The 17,558-nt window shown below is 45.2% G+C and overlaps 1 protein-coding gene across 2 annotated transcripts; it reads right to left on the bottom strand.

The window, feature by feature from the left end:
- Positions 1 to 1,202: 1,202 nt before the first annotated feature.
- On the bottom strand, positions 1,203 to 17,326 carry REST (RE1 silencing transcription factor). 2 transcript variants are annotated; one of them, XM_034064712.1, is made up of 4 exons: positions 17,279 to 17,326; positions 15,298 to 16,208; positions 9,714 to 9,797; positions 1,203 to 6,752 (listed from the first exon to the last, which is right to left on the bottom strand). In XM_034064712.1, the coding sequence occupies exons 2-4, from the start codon at positions 16,196 to 16,198 to the stop codon at positions 5,059 to 5,061; spliced, it is 2,679 nt and encodes an 892-aa protein (XP_033920603.1). In that variant the 5' UTR covers positions 16,199 to 16,208; positions 17,279 to 17,326; the 3' UTR covers positions 1,203 to 5,058. The 2 variants fall into 2 exon arrangements, with proteins under 2 accessions (XP_033920603.1, XP_033920604.1); XM_034064713.1 differs by lacking the exon at positions 17,279 to 17,326 and adding an exon at positions 16,915 to 17,023 and having other exon boundaries at positions 5,059 to 6,752.
- Positions 17,327 to 17,558: the final 232 nt, after the last annotated feature.

The following is a 17,558-nucleotide window of genomic DNA, read 5'->3' as shown; positions in this document are numbered from 1 at the left end:
GAATTACCTTTTCCTATGTGTAGGTTATACTGTGCATGTACAAGGTAAAGCCTCTTATGTCAGCATGGCTAAGCTTTAAAAACAAACAAACAAAAACCAACCACCAAACCAAACCCAGGCACCTACCCAGCATTTTGGCTCCTTCAGAGCATGAGCAAAGCCTGAATAAGGTAGCTGAATTAAAACATAAGTCTTGATTCACAACATGAGCCCTGTCCCCATGCAAGCCAGCAGGAAGATAAGCCATCTCCCATTTGAGCTAACCCACCTTTGGGGCATATTGGTGTGCAGGCAGGAGCTCACACCGGCCTGCAGGGTCCCACTGGACCATGGGTCTGTGGTCGGCTACCCAGTTCTGTAAAGAAACACCTTGGCATAAAGCACCTCCTAAGCATGTTTTCAGCCTGGCAGGTTTTATGTTTTTTTATCAGGAAAAACTAGCAGTTTTTCTGCCAAGGTGCAAGGAGCTGGTCAGAGATAAGCGTGACCTGACTACAGGCTTACAGGAAAAAATGGTTTCTTAAGTTGCCAGCCTGTGTGTTCTCTCATTTCAGGTGCCTTGTCCCCAGAATGCCTTCCCAGGGGTGGGGGGCAGCACTAGCTGGGGTGCAAAGGGCAGGGCCTCTCCATCGATCCAGTTTGAAATCATTAACTCACACAGCAAAGAGGCAAAGAGCATCCAGACCCTGCCATTTGTATGCCATGCTTTTGGAGCACCTCCCTTGCAGTCCATGGGCAGGCTTGTGTAACACTCCTGTTCCTTGCCCTTCACTTGGCTGTACCATGAACAGCACACATGCTGTCTACAAAACTTCAAGGGAAGCAACCCCAAACCTACCCATACCCAGGTGATGACAGCCCTGCCACTCTGCATAGCACCAAGGCTATGTCCCATGGTAATGATGCACCCTGCTCTTTGCTGCTTGACTAACTGCATGGCTCAGACACCCAAATTCCCATTGAGAGTCAACGATGACTTTGTGGAGGGTGCACTGCTTATGAGAAAACATTTAATCAAAGATGAAAGCTGTTTCTGGAGCCATTACCCCTGTCTGCCATCAACTGCACATGGCACCTCTGTACTGGATCCTCCAGACTCTGCTGGCTTGAGGTCTGGCCAAGCTCCATCAATGATGATGGCACTGCTCCTGCCTTTAGTTACAAATGGCTTTCATAGGCATTAATAAGTGGGAGACAGAAGCTGAAAGTTCCTTAATAAAGTTTATTTAATCGTAACTATGCTTAGGAAAATACACTTGGGTTAATATAATGCAATTTAGTTTCACTTTATACTACATTTTGAACAAAAAAAGACTTCTTATACATGTTTTAAGTAAAAACAGGATGTATGATCTGGCTTGTTTTACATCTATTACAAATGTAGAAAAGACTGTCATGCACTACAGTAGAGAGAGCATGAAAAAAAAAATTACCTTTGGTTTAATTCAGAGTATACAAGTATTGCACTGTAAAAGCATCAAACATGGTGCAACTAAACATCATAAACATGTTTCCATGCCAGCTTACAAAAGTTTGTTAGCTAGTGTAATTTTAGAGGGGAAAAACATATGTACACATAAAACAATTCATAAAACAATTCCATTAGCTATTTGGATTCTGTTAATATTGTATGCACACCACGTATCTACACAACTGACATTCAAGAAAACTCTTGAACTTGATTTAATACCTTTCAACTACATCAGATCTGTTGAGATCAATTAAATCTGTTGAAATTCATTAGATCTGTTTGAAATCAAATCTGTTGAAATCAATGACATTACCAGATCTTAACTGGCCTGTCAGTTGTTAAACACTTCTTTAAATAACTAAAGTTCCAGCCTAGATCATTAAAATCCAGAAATAGCTATTACAATACCAGGATTATAAATGCCTAGCTACCCACTCCTAGACCATTTCTCAGGGCAGTTACTCTGAATGCACAGATTCATACAGCAAAAGCCCAAACCACCACGTTGCTCCACGGAGGGCTGGCAGTGTAGGGGTATATCAGTGTGCTCATCTTTCCAATCACATAATGGAGGTTGAACACTCGTACAGATATTATTGCCAAGAAACATGAAAATGGCAAAACCAACACAAAATAATTTAAGAAAATTGAAAAAGTAAAAAAAAAAAAAAAAAGGCATTGTTCAAAGGGAGATACAGCATTGTAAGGACACCATATGTGGTGGGTTACCTGAGCTGCACCCTCCCCCAAATATTCAATATTAGCAATGTCTAATATTTTAAGTACACAAAACGCGTTACATCCTTGCTGCTTTACCATAACATACTCCCGAACCTTGGTCATAACCAAGCAGAGAACTCCCAACACAGTTCTGCACCAACATTAGGTTTTCAGGACATTGTTGATGGGTCTCACATAGAGAGAATCAACTTCTTAATATGTTAATAAGTTATTTTCAGTTTCTAATCTTGTGGCAAGAAACAGGAGTTGACTGTTGTCTTCCAAGAGTTCTTGTCATATTGAACATTGAAACCATGACCACTTCACAGAAATGTGCAGCTGAGTGTCTCACAGAACCACGTCTTTGTTTTTATCTCATAGAGAGAGATATAAAGTCAGTCAACACCATTATTTCCACTGAAGAAGAAAACAGAAAAATGATCAGGCTAGTCCACAAGTTTATGCGAACATAGCTAAAGTCCTTGAAGTCTCTCACCAGATGGCAAAGGCTCTTCGCAAGGATATGAAAGGAGCTATAAAGCCTCTACACAGGACTGGAATTCCCAGCATCAGCTCACATCGCTCACAAATGGTGGCAACATTTATATATAAATGAAACACTATTATAAAGGAAAAAAACATACATCTAAAACTATTACAACTAGTTGCTTAGGAAAACAATTCAACTAGGCTTACTTTCTTAATGTTTAACATAAATAGAGTTGCAACTTGATCTTCAGTTGACAATGATTGTCACAGCCAAGGTAAGGATTGAACACTATCTAAGCAAACAAAAACTCACTATACATTATACAATTTATTTCTGCCACAAGGGATGTCCTCCCGCTCAAATCTTTGGCCTCCTATTACCAATCTCCCACAAGCAGAAGCAATATAGCATCGTTGCTCTCTATTCATTCAAGGTAGTGGGCTTGTGTGGAGGGGAGGATACTGTGGGGACATGCCAAGAAGCACAGGGTTTATTCCAGAGCTTACATTGAGGGTATTTGCCCTAAAGTGCTCTGACAAATACTGTCTGAGCTCCTCAAACCCACTCTCCAAGTAACACCTGCCTCCAAGTTTGCTTCTTTGGACCTGACCACCAGAGAAGCTGCCTCCAACCACTCCCACTGGAGAGGTGGCTAATGACAGTGGGAAGAGTGCATGGATGCACCTGGAGGGTTTTGCTTTTCCCCCTGTTGGGATGGATTTTGTTTACATTTTGCCACTGGCTGGCTACAAGCAGCAAGCATGCTATCTCTATTGTACTGGTCTGTGCCAGTAATGATGTCTGTTTAGAACTAAAAACTCCTGGTATGACATGTAGCCCTGAGATGACGATCTGATCACCTACATATTTCTCTCTGCATGGAAGCAGAATGAGTTTATTAAATGCAACCTGAATGAATAAGGAGCAGGAATTCCGACAGTTTTAAATGCCAGGTTTGCTGCTTACCAGTATCTTTATTTGGGGCTTTTTGTGTGTGTGAGATACTAGATTTTGATGAACCACAGATAATCACTGCTACTGTTCTATTTTTTTTAGGCTCATGAAGTTTGACTGCTATCCATCACAGAAACGAAAGGGGGGGGAATGGGGACGACAAGAAATAATAATCATTTGGACTTACACATCTGGACCATTTCCACCATGAGTGACTATTTTCCTGTTTGGTAATCCCAAATTATAAATTACAATTTATTACTCTGTCTGTGTATCCGAAATAACAGAAGTGGCATTTTTATGATAAATCCTATTATGTAGTGTTTTGAAATTGCATTGGTACCATTTTGCTCAGGAACTATACAATTTTAAAGCCAGTAAAAAATATATAGCCAAGCAGTTCGAAATTGCAGGAATTTCAAGTACAATGAATAACACCCCAGGGAAGGAAGAAACATCTGCAGTAAAGAGCATCACAGAAAACTGTCCCACGGTAAGCAACGAATCTGAACATTTTCAAATAATAATAATAATAATTATAAAACCTTTCACAAACAAAACCAAACATGCATATATAAAGTGTACATGTACTGCACAAGCGCTATTCCTAAAGGATTAAACTGCATAGGTAAAAATCAAAAACAATGTGCAATATTTTAAGCCCTTAAAGCACAAAAAAAAAAATCAGAAATTAAAAGTAACAGACTTGCTCCCCCACAACAAAGCCAATTCTGTATCATAGCCATTAAGATATTAATCAAGACAGAGGTTCTTCAATCAGAAGTTGCAAGAACTACTCACAAATTTCGGCTCACCATTCATGCTTAGGGGATCTGAAATGTATGTTCACAATTAGAATTATCTTAAACTTTTATGTTCATCACTAGCCAACTTTGATTTGTTTTACAAAGTGCTCTTTATGTAATAGAAGCTATCTTCCCGGTAGAAAAAACATCAAGTAGTTTAACACTTTGAACATCAAGACACATCAAGAAGAACTAAAAAAAAAGGTGGAGGGAAGAGGGGAGAGAGAGGAGTTGGCTGCTAGAACAAAAAGCAGCTAATGCCAATGGCTCTATAAGCATCCAACTTGTTTATTGTTAGCTACAATCTTGTTCCTAAAACTCAATTTATGGAAGAACTGCATAAGCTAATAGACTAGAAGCTTACACTGACTTTACAGGACACAACCTCATATACCCTACCTGCCTTCTCTAATGAAAAGATCCAATAGTTACTGAGATCAACATTACACAGAAAGTTGTCAAAATATTTTCAACTTAAAAAACACCTCAAACTAAACCAATAAGCAAACCAATGCAGACAACTAATGCAAACCATGCTTACAAAAAAAATCTACAGTATCTGTACATAAGCTGTATAAGATCTTACAAAAGAAGACTCCCCCAAACCACAGCTATTTTTACTCCTGTCCTTTTGTTGCCTTCTCAAGATAATACACATTGACTAAGTGGCGATTGAGGTGCTTGCTGTATTCACCTTCATTTTTAAATGAGCGGTCACAAAAAATGCACACATAGTTCTCCCTGGCCATGGTGGTGTCAGCAGCTCCTTTTGATGCCTTTGGACTTGTTTCCTCTTGTACAGAGCGAGCTCCGTTTAACCCCGAGTCATCACTTCTTTCTGATACGTTGTCACTTATGTCGCTGCCTTCATGGCTGTGGATGCCCTCGTCCTCATCCATTTCCTGAGATTCATTCAGTTCTGTGTTATCCCGAGATAAGGCCAGTGCTACTTTAGGGCTTTGCGTACACCCTTCTGGGGGCACAGGTACTGGCACAGCATCTCCTGTTGGCTCTGTTGCTGGCAAGCTCGTTTTGGTCAGGTCCAGCAGGTCTGAGTTATTCACAGTTTCTGCCACGAAGGTCTTCCCTAGCTCATTCTCAGCTGCCAGATCTGCTACCACATCCATGAGCACATCCAAGCTTTTTTCAGAAGACACTGCATGGGGAGATTCCTCAGAGCAAGTGTCTTCCCCTCTGTCTGCCTTCCTCTCCTCCTCTTTTTCATCAATAGTGTCTTTGCTCTCTCCTGCTGCATCAGGCATTTCTTGGTCGTTTACCTCAGCTTCTGTGTTTGCATCCTGAGCTGGCAGGCAAAGTTGCTCTGGGTCTTGTATGCAGCCTCCTTTGGTGTCGGTGCTCTCCCCCTTGACAGCATGACCACTGTCGTTTAATGCTGCTGCATCAGTGGGATCTTGCTCCATCTGGTCACTGCCCTCAAGGTCAGGCTTCTCGCACCCATCTTCCTCGGTGATATTATACTTGTCTGGCATCTCTGCTTCCTCAATCTTCTGCTGATCAAGTTTACTGCTTTTCTTACTGTGCTTATTTTTCAGAGCTTTCTTTTTCCTGTTTTTCTTGAGGCAAGAATTTTGCTTTTTAGACTCCTCTGGTACAGCATCACTTGTTTGAACTTCCAGGCACTCTCTAGGTTTAGCTTCCACTTTCCTTTTCTTTTTTGCTACTGTTGAGGTATCATTTGCCTGCTCTTGCTTTGAGGAGGTTACTTCAGCCTCTGCCTTTCTTTTGATCTTCTTTGTTTTACATGTTTTCTCAGTATTCTTCTCAATTTTAATATCCACCTCCTTGTTCTCTGAAGCCGATTTCCGACTTCTGGTTGTCACCTGGCCTGCAGAAACACTGCTCGTTGCCCTCTTTTCCTTGGCCAAATTATCTTTTTTCTCCACTTTCACAATTTTCTCCATTTTCTTTGCAGCTGAATCTCCTCTCATTTGTTCTTTCTCCACTTTGTCACTAATGCTCTCAGAAAAGTCAACTTCACTCTTTTTAGTCCGTAGCTTCACCTTTGAAACATCCATGGTGATGTCAGAACAATCCGGATGCCTGGATTTGATGTGATACTGCAGGTTACACTTTTTAGATGCTGCGTAATCACAAACAGGACAGAGGAACTGGCGCGGGTTGACATGGAGCTCAACGTGCTTTTTGAAATTGCTGCGGTCAGCTGTTTTGTAGTCACAGTGTGGGCAAGTCAGAGGCTTTGGCCCATTGTGAACCTGCCTTGCATGACGAGTTACTTCATGCTGGTTTGAGGCCACATAGCTGCACTGATCACATTTGAATGGCTTCTCACCTAACGAAGAAAGGGTGGAAGGGAACAATGGTGAGTATTAAGTATGGGGGTGGTGGGATAATCACCTCCCACTAATACAGATACAGAAATATGGAACTCAAAAAGGGAAAGCAAAAATTATCCATGCGCCCTTAAATATTAAGTGAACATAAAAAATCCACAAGTCACAAACACATTCACAAGACACCAAGAACATAATACAAAAAAAAAAAGAGAGAAGGAGTGAGGGCTGGGAGGAAGGGGATCCAAAGCCAAACAAGCAGTAACAACATCACAGGTTCTGGCTATGCATACATACCGGCAGAGATCTCTCTACAGTATTATTAGCAAATGGAATCCATACCCAACTGGTCCATTGAATGCATTGTAGAAAAATGGAAATGTAACATTTGATGAATAGCAGTTTCACACAAACGTTTCAAAAAAGTGTAACTTTACACAGATTTAGCATACTTCATGTTTGCATTAAGAAGGAAATGAGGGGAAAGAAGCTAGCAAAAACCAAAGCATGTGAAAGGGGCACACTGCTCAGATGATCATTACCTCCGATAATTCAGTTCACTGTTACGGTGTCTCAAACACATGACATACTGACTGCACCCTACTCTTGGCAAGCCAACCAGATACAGTCCAAAGTCATCATGTTACTACTGAAATCCGCATTTACAGTTGCACAATGACTCTTGCAGAAGTGTTCTGTAATGTTCTTAGTACATGATGCTGCAGAAGTGGCTTTCAATTTGCACATCAAAGCAAATAGGAAAAACACTTGTAGCGCAACAACTCAAGAGCAGAAATACTTTGAGAACATCTGTGCCTGTGCAAATTCAGCTGAGGAATTTGGGATGCTCCTGGGCATCGACCAGCATCTCAAAGCTGACCTGCAGAACTAATGGGCGCCACTTCCCAAGTATGTTGGAAATCCACTTCAGCTGCTTCTGCTCACAGTACAACAGTGCTCCTCCCACCCCTGCAAGCTGCTGCCCCAACACTGCCGGTACTCATGCTGCTCCATTCTCACAAACTATAAAAGGCAGTGCTTCCTCCCTGGCAGCAATGAGGGGAGCCACATGTTTAAGAGCCTAGAACACTTCATGTCTGCTTGCAGCATCCCTTTATTATCTAAAGGGTTACTCTGACTCCCTATCATCTTTTCTTCCTTACCCCCACTTCCTGGTGGCATTTTCCACAAGTCTAAGCTTGATATGCTTTACTGCTCATCCTTCTTGCAAGCACAGACCTTTATCACCTACACTTCAAGGAACAGTTCCATGTTGCACAGAGTGAGGACAAGAACAGCCTCGCTCTTACATACACATGAACAAGCTGTTCTGACCACACAGTGCTCAGAGGTAGCTGCAACGGGGTAACTCAAAGAGTTTGTGTCCATCACCTCTATACATCCAGTGATGTCATGGCACAAGTAGAAAGGACATGTACCAAGATGGCCAAGAATATAGCTGTGAATTAGGCTCTAAACCACTGTTGTTCGCTGTCTGATGTGTGAAGAAAGCTCCAGCACCAGTCTGCCTTAAAAGGCCAGCCTGTGAACTGCAGGAGTCTAGAAACTGCCACAGAAAAGGTTCAGCTGTGTGGGTAATGCAGCAAGACATGCAACAGAAGTTATGAGAGCTATTAATAAAACAACCCGAATAGGAAGAGTCCCATGTGCACTCCCACTCCTGTCAGAACAGCTCCCACCCTCCTTCCCACACCTTTTGAGTCAAGGGCCAGATCCCACTCCTCATCCTTTTTGGATCTGAGACTTCCTTGCACAGACAAAGGGAGAGTAAAATGTTCAAGAAAGTTTCCAGACTGAGTCTTGACCAAACCATTTGCAAATCTGCATTTAGCCCAGAGTTCAGCCAGAAATTATTTTTGTTTCTGGATGCAAAATACTTAATTCACTACATTCTCAAACCAAAATACGGGCATGTCATTTTAAAGCTGGCTGATTTTTAATGGGTCCAAACCTTCCCCATCCACAACAGTTAAAATTGCCTACCTTCTGGTTTCAATTTAAAGCATCATCTGTTGAAATGTAAACAATTACTATTCACAAGACTCTCACTACTGTTGCTAGGATTAGGAATTCACTCAGGTCTGGTCAATTCAGGTATTAGCAAACCAAAAGCACAGGCTGAAATCTACCTGACCTCCCCTGCGAGAGTCACAAATCACAACTATGCTTGTGTCTGGCACACCTCTGCTGTTACAACTCACAAAAAAGCAAATAATTCATTCAAAAGGGATTTGCAAGAAAGCAAAAGCAGATGTTTGTACCACCACAGCTTACGACCACTAATGGGAAATAAAGACTAGTAAAAATTGCTAATTTGGCTTTTAGCATCACAAGACTGAGTCACATGTGAACAGCCTCCAAGTTTGCCTTTTTCTCTTCACTGTCTTGTTGCCATAAGCAGACACTATTTCACATCTTTTTGTTATGCTAAGCAAAAGCTAAGGATTCCCTGAGAATCCCTGGATGAGGTGAAATCGAAAGCATTACAGGAGAGTCTCAGCAGCTCAAAATTTTCCCAGCTTCATTGATTTGAACTGACTTAAATCAGCAGTTGTAAGACAAGAATATGTTCTTATATCATCACTATGTTATACTTGTTACTGGATCACCAGGACTATGAAACTCAGAATTCACCTTGGGAAGTAAAAGTGAAAAGAAAAAAAAAAAAAAGATGAATTCCTGTTATTACTTTTATTAATGGCACTTAGCATTTCCATAGCAGGTAAAGACCTTCCCTGTTAAAACAGGAGCTGAAGCTCAGGCTGTACTGGATGAGGTGACATCTCACACAGAACTGGGCAGCCTTCCCTAGGTGGCTCTGCTTGAGCAGGGGGGCTGAACCAGGTAAGCTCCAGAGGTCCCTTCCAGCATCAACTGTGCTGTAATTCTGTGAACCACCACCTCCCTCCCAAGTCATGCTGCTGCTGCCCCTTACCAACCTGAGTGGGTGCGCATGTGCCTGGTTAAATGGGTCTTCTGAGAGCTGGAATAAGGACACATAGCACATTGGTAGGGTCTCTCTCCTGCAAAACCAAGCAACATTAGTTACTGAAACACAGCTGATTCCCAAACTTGGTTACCAAGCCATATACACAAGGCTGTCACAGATCCCCAAGTTGTATTTGAGGGCACACTACTTCTCAGCAAAGGGACACAGTGAGAAGCATGTGCCCAAGCAGGGCCAGTGCAACATGTCATGCCTTATGAATGAGTAGTGACAGGGCAGAATGTGAGAAAAGCACATTCTCATGTCCATCTGTGGTCAGATGGTAAGCTCAGGCAAAAGGTGATGGCACAGCCACATTTAGGAAGTCCTAAGCCACCAGAACTGACTTTCCTACAGTATTTTCTCCCAGCATCCAGAAGATGCACAAAAGATACAGACCCTTTAAGAAATCAGGTATGTTCTTGCTTCATGTAACACCTTACCTGAAACCTCCGTGTTTATTTTGGATTAAAATGGGGAGCGACCATTCAGCATGGACCTGCATTTGCCAGAACAAAAGCGCAGATAGAGACTGGGTCTCTACTGCCGAAGTTTCACTGGCAGAGTGAAATTAGCTTGGAGCACGGAAAAGTGTGATGCCCTGCTCAGTGGAACTATGCTGCTAGCAAAAGTTCAAGTGTAGCAGCAACATTTATTTTGAATACTCAAATCCCTCTGCCTGTAGAGATATTGTTTCTGGGGAACTAATGGAAACGAACCTGTCATAAATTAGGTCTCCACAAGGGATAGCTGGCTTGTGTAACTATCAGTACAATGATACTTGAAAATCCTTTTCAAGTGAAGACAAGCCCCAAATACAAGCAGACAGTTTTAGAATAAATATCTGCTAGGCAGGTCGAGATAAGTACCAGGAGTATTTGCTCCAAACTGCTACAGCCAAGAGACCTAGGCACATGTCTCCACTGCAAGTTGTAAAAGACTTAGTCTCAGGTGGATACCCCTACCAGAAGAAGAGAGTGACGTTGGGATGGGAAAAGTAAGTAACATGTTTGTAATATTTATTCAAGTCATAGTCAGAATTACACCACAGCATTTTGCTACATCACTTGAAGCATGCAGCCAATGGGCTCTACAAATCACTGAGACCTGGGCGTCAATAAAAATCCTGCATATGTCAATAAAAACCCTGCATACAGGCTGCTTGCTCACTTTCAGAGGCACAGCTCTATGGGGCAGCACAGATCTTCATCTGCCGGTATGTGATTGTGAGGCTCCACGGCATGCCTTTGCCAAAACAGCAGCAGAAGCAGTCTTTGTAATGCAAACTAATCCCACATTTCTTCCTCCCAGCAAACATTTAGACTATCATTCTTGATTAGATCAGCAGTTTAAAGGTAAATTCACCCTAACAACCATAACCTCTTTTCCTTTTCAGTTAAAACAAGACAGGAGATTGGTGCAATACAGTAAGATTAAGTCATGTACCGAGGGAGGGGTAGTCCTTTTGTTACAAAGGTTTTGTTTTTAGATGACTCCTTAAAATCTGAAAATATGTGGCCAAAAGTCCTGGAATATTCAGTCATGTCTTCTTCCCATTACCCCAAATTTCCTATCTCTAAAGTTACCTGCAAGGTCAGGAATGTGGAAAAGGCTTGCCTTCAGGTATTTTATACAGGGCACAGAAACAAAACACACTAGATTTAAAGTATGAAGAATACAACTAATTTAAAATGCACTGTTGCCACATGAGAATTAAATGCATGACTACATTATAAGGACTGTTTTAAAAAAATTCTATTCCCCAAAGGACGTTTATTGCACTTTTACAAGCTCACTAAATGCAAAGCCACTAAAAAAAAGCCCTCTCCACAAGACACTTAAAGACCCAGACTAGCAAAAGCTGAAGCAGGCACTTAACTATGCAAACGAACAGGTAGACTGACATCAGTAAACAAGTTTAACATCATCTCTTTATAAAGCTTTTCTTGCAATGCCACTAAAAGTTCTGCCTGCTAGAAACCACTTTTACCAAACTTCCAGCACAGTGGTAAGCAAGAAAGATCCCCTATGACAACCAAATTAATAATAATAATAAAAACCAGACAGTTCAAAGCTAGGCACTGAACACTGACTGCCTGAAGTAGAATCACAGAATCAACGAAGTTGGAAAAGACCTTTAAGATCATCTTCAAGTCCAACCACTACCCCAGATGTCTTATTTACATAGCCTTGCAGCTGATTTTCAACTAAGTTTTCTAGAAACTGCTCCTAACAAGTAAAATAAAAAAAACCACAACAAAACAAAACCAAAAACCCAAAATTGAGAACAATGCTGCAGTGTCTTGCACGCAACCCAGTTCCAGCATCAGCAGTGTGGATAGTTGATGGGCTGAATCAAGTGAAAACTTGGTCTAACACGCCTAAGGAGCATGAGCATGCCCAGGTAGATCTACGCCTGACACAAAGGATCCTTTCTGCCAAGGGACAGCCCCGAATATCTCCAGCTACCCCCTCCTGGGCAGCAGACAGGTTCTTCAAGATGAAAGGTTTCCCAGCTGATGACCATCTGCAGAGTCCTTAAACCATCCTCTGCCCAAGGTCCCACACACTTGTCAGCTGTCTGCCACACAAGCACTGCCACAGGCTGCAAGGTATCTTCCAATACAGGGTGAATTCATGGACATCAGCTTTCCAACATGGATAACCTCTACCTGCCTTTTGTGGTCCACAAACATGCAGAGAATGGGTACTACTCCCACCAGGCAAGGTACTAGCTAACATGCAGCCCCCTTCCCTGCTCCTGGTCATGTGCTCTGGCATCAGTATGTGTCTAGTAAGCCGACTCAGTTCACTAACCAGCAGGAACCAACCTGGGGAACAGGAAAGGAATATTTTACTGCCATTTTAGTGAGCTGAATCAACCCAGGATATGGGGAGAAAACTGAGACTACCTTTCTCCAGCAGCAGCAGAGCATTTGATCCTGTGAAACTGCGCTCTATAGAGTCAAGTGCTTTAGGAAACTGGATGCCCCACTGAATCCAATTACCTGCAAGGAGGCATTTTCCCACACATAAAATGGCAGGTGAAGTACATAAAAGGGGAGAGTAAGAAAAGCATCTACACCAAAATTATTTAACCTATTAGTAATCAGAAAACAACTTTATTCTTAACATTCTGACCCCATAAAATAGAAATAAAATGAAATATGAATGTATCCCACTCATCTTTCTTCTACCAAGCATTCTTAAGTTTACTATGACCCAAAGATATTTTAGTGTCATTCAGGCAGTTGTTATTAAGCTCAGTACTGCTATGTTACCAGTCTGCAAATACTTTTGACTATAAAATGTGTGGGTGTTTTTCCTGGGTTTTGATTTTTTTGGGGTTGTTGGGGCTTTTTTGTACATTGGGGTTTTGTGTTCTTTTAAGGCAATCAATTGCACATCAATATTAGCACAAACTTTTAGCCTGGTGTATAAATACGCCTTCCAGTAGCTTATGCATTGTTTCAATATTCTTTAGCTTTAGCACTCTCCCACACAAAAACAATGTTACTGGAAACAAGGCACATTCCTAGACAGTCTAACATATTTGAAAGCTCTTTATCAAGCAAGAGCTGGCTGAAAGGTCTTAACTTTTTGGTTAAGAGCTACCAAAAGAAACAATAACCAGGGTGGACTAAGAAAAAAAACACCTGAAATCATAATCACACATTTCAGCTTAATTAAAATAATGAAAAGACATGGCAAACCACAGAACCACAAACCTTGATTGCACAACTATTTGTAAAGAAGAAAAAGAGGAACTGGACTCATCCCACATAATTTAACATGCCCCCCACCCTTTTATATTAATACAGTTCACTGGTAAATTGGTCAAACGCAGTGAAAACAGAGCACTTCCTCAGCAAACACGCTTTCATGGCTAGTTCCTGTGAAACTCAACAAGAGCTTTCAGAGATCAGAGGGGGAACCTAATGTCATGTACAAACACAAGCAGAGATTAATTCAAAGTCGAGACAAATATAAAACAGACAGGCACCACGGCATAGACTCACACTTGGCCATGAGTTCCCCCCATTATTTAGTTTTTTCTCTTATTATTTTGTCATTTTTACCTGGTCTTTTTCCTTTTATCTCCCACAACACACACAAAGAAAACAAACTGGAGGATAAACCACACCATTTGCCTAACACCTCTTACAATCACCTTTGTTTTCTTGTTTAGGAAACCAGTATTTAGACAGGACTGATTTTTAAACTCTAAACACCAGTACCTAGCTGTTGTCAAGTCTATGTCCTAACGCATTACAAACCCCAGCAGACCCTCCCAACCCCGTCAAAGATGCTAAAGCATGCTGACGAACACAAACTTCTACACACTTGAGCTCAAGCCCAGCCCCGAGGCCAGCCCTCCCCTTCCAGACAGCTGCAGACAACTGAACTGAAGCCTCCAAACCATTCATGTCACTGCTGTGACAAAACAGGACTTCAAAGGAGAAATTCCCCAGTGTTTTGAGCAGCCTACAATAAAGGGGAACCGAGTCAGGTCAGCGGGCTAGAAGATGGTTAACAAGTCTGCTCTTTCTTCACAAAGCCTTGGAGAGGTGAAAATAGCTTCTGAGAAGCTGCCAAGTGAAGTCTGAACTGCCCTCCCACTTCCACCAAAGGGATCAGGAGGCAAAGCAACCATAACTCACTGCCCAAAGAGGTGACCTGGCTACCACGTCCCTTCCTAGAATGGGGTCTCAAGTCTGGGCAATGCTTCAGCACTTGCCAGGCAAGAGGCTGGAGAAGCTCTCTGATACAAGGCAGGGTATTTCCCAAGCCACCTGCAGCCCCAGATCACAGCATGGCAGCAACAATGAAGCTCCCCCAGTTCCACTTGGTATAAACCAGAGCAGAAAGGGGCCTCATACTGTTGTTCCTTGAGATGACAAACAGAGGTTAGGAGAAGAAAGGAAATCAGGCCAAAGCCTCCCTCCGAAGCTTCCTATAGGCAAATAGAAGTATGTGTCTACTTCTGTACATTAAGGGGAATTAATTCACTGGGAACACTACTCAACTCTTACTCTAATTCTGTAGATGCTGGAGGGCTCCTTTGTACATGTTTATCACGTCTTTCTTCTCTGTAATTACAGCTTAGTCAAACTTCAGCTCAGTCTAAAGGCACCATTTAAAAAACTACCTGTGTGATTTAGACACCTTTTGTCACCTTGCTTGTTTTGTTTTCACAGTAAGTCACCTTTTCATGTTGTGGATCCTGACAATCATCACAACCACTCTGTTGTGGTGCCCTCTTCAAAAACAATGTCTTGAAATTGCTAAACGTGATGCTCTTCATCTCCTCTTGGGCCTCTGACACAGACAATTTCTCAATCCTCTAGGACTGCAGACCAAAGTTCAAACCAAATCCACACTTCCATGAGGCTACAACCTGGTAGCACCAAGAGAGCAGAGCTTTGTTGGGCTGGAATGAACTCTACAAACAGAAGACTCTGGCCTTGCTTCATTCATTAGGGTACTCTTAACTATGTTTAAATGAAAAAAAAAAACCCCACCAATGAAGGCCTTACCTGTGTGAGTTCGGATATGTTGAATATAATTGTTCTTCCTGTCTGAAAAATAGGAGCACTGTGAACAGGTATACACTTTCCTGGGAAAATGGTTTCTTAGGTGCTTCTTCCAGTGATATTCACTGACGGTAGTATAAGTGCATATGGTACACTTGTAGACTCTCTCGTTTTCCCCTGCTTTGTTGTGGTGTTTCAAGTGAGCCAGATAGTGATCGTATCTGTTAGTGTTATAGCCACAACGATCACAACGGATTGGACCCTTAGAGAAATCCACCTCTTCTGCAGTGCAAGAATCAGACTCCTTCACCTGCGCTTGCTTTTCTGCATTTTCTTCCACAAAGAATTTCTTGGCACTGTGAACCCTGATATGATGCACAAACTCCTCTTCAGACTCTGCCTCATATTGGCAAGGCTTACAACGGAACGGCTTGCTCTTCAAGCTCTTACACTTGTCTTCTGTGCTTTCTGGAGTATCCGGTGCTTCCAATGAGGCATCTTTATCCACACTGAGAGTCTTAAGAGGGGGGCAAGCAGCCGGACCTTGGGTCTCCCCACTAGAAACTCCAAGGGAGCTTACTTCCATATTTTCAGGTGCCTCACGGTCACTCTCTGCAGCCTGGGCATCTTCCATACCCTCTCCATCGCTATCTGAGAAGTTGCTGTCCCCCACTGTTGTCAGTTCCGCCATTTGTCTCTCTTCTCCAACCAGGTAGTCACAGCAGTTGCCATTGACTTCTCCCGTCAAGGCCACATTTGCCAACATAATAAGTTGAGGAGCTGCCAGTTCAGCTTTAGAGAGGTCGTGTAAGTCATACATGTCATTGGACAATGCCATACCAATATTCGCGCTGCTAGGAAAGAGGCTGCTCCCACCAGACTGTCCCAGCACTTGGGTTGCCATGGTAGTGGTTCTGTTGGAAGAGAAAAGGCTCACGGGTCAGCACCGAGCTAAGGAAAAGCCTCATCTGTTTTGCGCTGCCCAAGCACCCCTCCAGGCAACGGGAACATCAGAGCACTCGGCTGAGGCCCTGGGGAGGCAGAGCCCGGGGCGATGGCGGCCGGGGGTCCCGTTCCTCTCCCGAGAGGGCAGTCCGGTTCCGCCCTCGCTGCGCTGCGGGGTCCCACCCCCCATGTCCCGCAGCGCCGGGGTGGAACCCGCTCCGCCGGGGGCGGCCGGGCAGCGGCAGCTCCCGCGAGGCCCGCCATGTCAGACACCGGGGGTGGCGCAAGCGCCCGCGGGTGGGTGCCGAGGCCCCGCCGCGAGCCCCCACCCTGCCACCGGCTGCGCGAGGGACCCCGCCGGCCACAGGGCCGTCAACAAAGAGGCACGGCCCGGCGCACATCCGCCGGGTGAGGCTGCCGGGGGATCCGTGCCGGGCCGTGCCCCCGCCGCCGCCCTCCCTCCCTGCCAGGCATGCGGCCATTTTCTGCCTGCCCACACAAAGCGGCCCTCCCCGCGCCGCCCCCGGCCCGTCGCCGCCGAAGGGGGGGACCTGGCCCGGCACGGCCGCCCAGCCGCTCCCCCTGCCGCCGGCCCGCGGGGACTCTCGGCTTCCTCCTCCCCTCCGCAGCGGGCAGCGCAGGGCAGCGGCCCCCGTGGGGGAAGCAGCTCGGTACCGGCAAGGTCACGGCGGCCGCGCCCACCCGGTACCCGGCGGAGCGAGGGCGAGCGGAGCCGCGGGCCTCCGCCCGGGCCCGCGGCCTCTGCCTGCGCCCGGCCCTCCCGGCGGTGCCATCGCCTTCCGGCGCCTGAGACGAGGCCCGGCGAGCGCCCCCGCGGCCGGCGCAGCGCAGGCAGCGGCCGCGGCTCCTTAGCCGTGGTGCTGATCCCCCCCCCTCCCGACGCGGCCCGGCCACCACCGCCCGCCCGGCGGCCGCAGATCAGCCCTGGACAGCGCCTCTCGCCCGGCCCAGCCCGGCCCGGCCCGGCCCGGCTCCCCCCGACCTCCGGGGCCCCCCGGCCGGGCCCGACCGCACTCACCGGCGGCGCGGGGCCGCCCGGCCGCGCGGCGGCTGCTGCGGGGTGCTGGGCGGGGCGCGCGGGGAGGCGCTGGCGGCGGCGGCGCGGCGGGAGGCACCGCGCATTCCAGCACACAGCGCGCAGCGGCGGCACCGCCCCGGCCCGCCCCGCCCCCGGCCTGCGGGGGGTGCCGGGCCCGGCGCCGGTGAGGGAGGGGCTGGGGGTGACCCGAGAGCGGGGCCGGGGGGGCACGGGCTGCGGGACCGGCGTGGGTACGGGGGGCCCCGGCGCCGCTGTTCGC

Source organism: Melopsittacus undulatus, chromosome 7 (assembly GCF_012275295.1).
Source record: "Melopsittacus undulatus isolate bMelUnd1 chromosome 7, bMelUnd1.mat.Z, whole genome shotgun sequence".
NCBI classification, from domain to species: Eukaryota; Metazoa; Chordata; class Aves; order Psittaciformes; family Psittaculidae; genus Melopsittacus; species Melopsittacus undulatus.
Note: the sequence above shows the minus strand (reverse complement) of the source record. Positions and strands in the feature narration are given on the sequence as shown.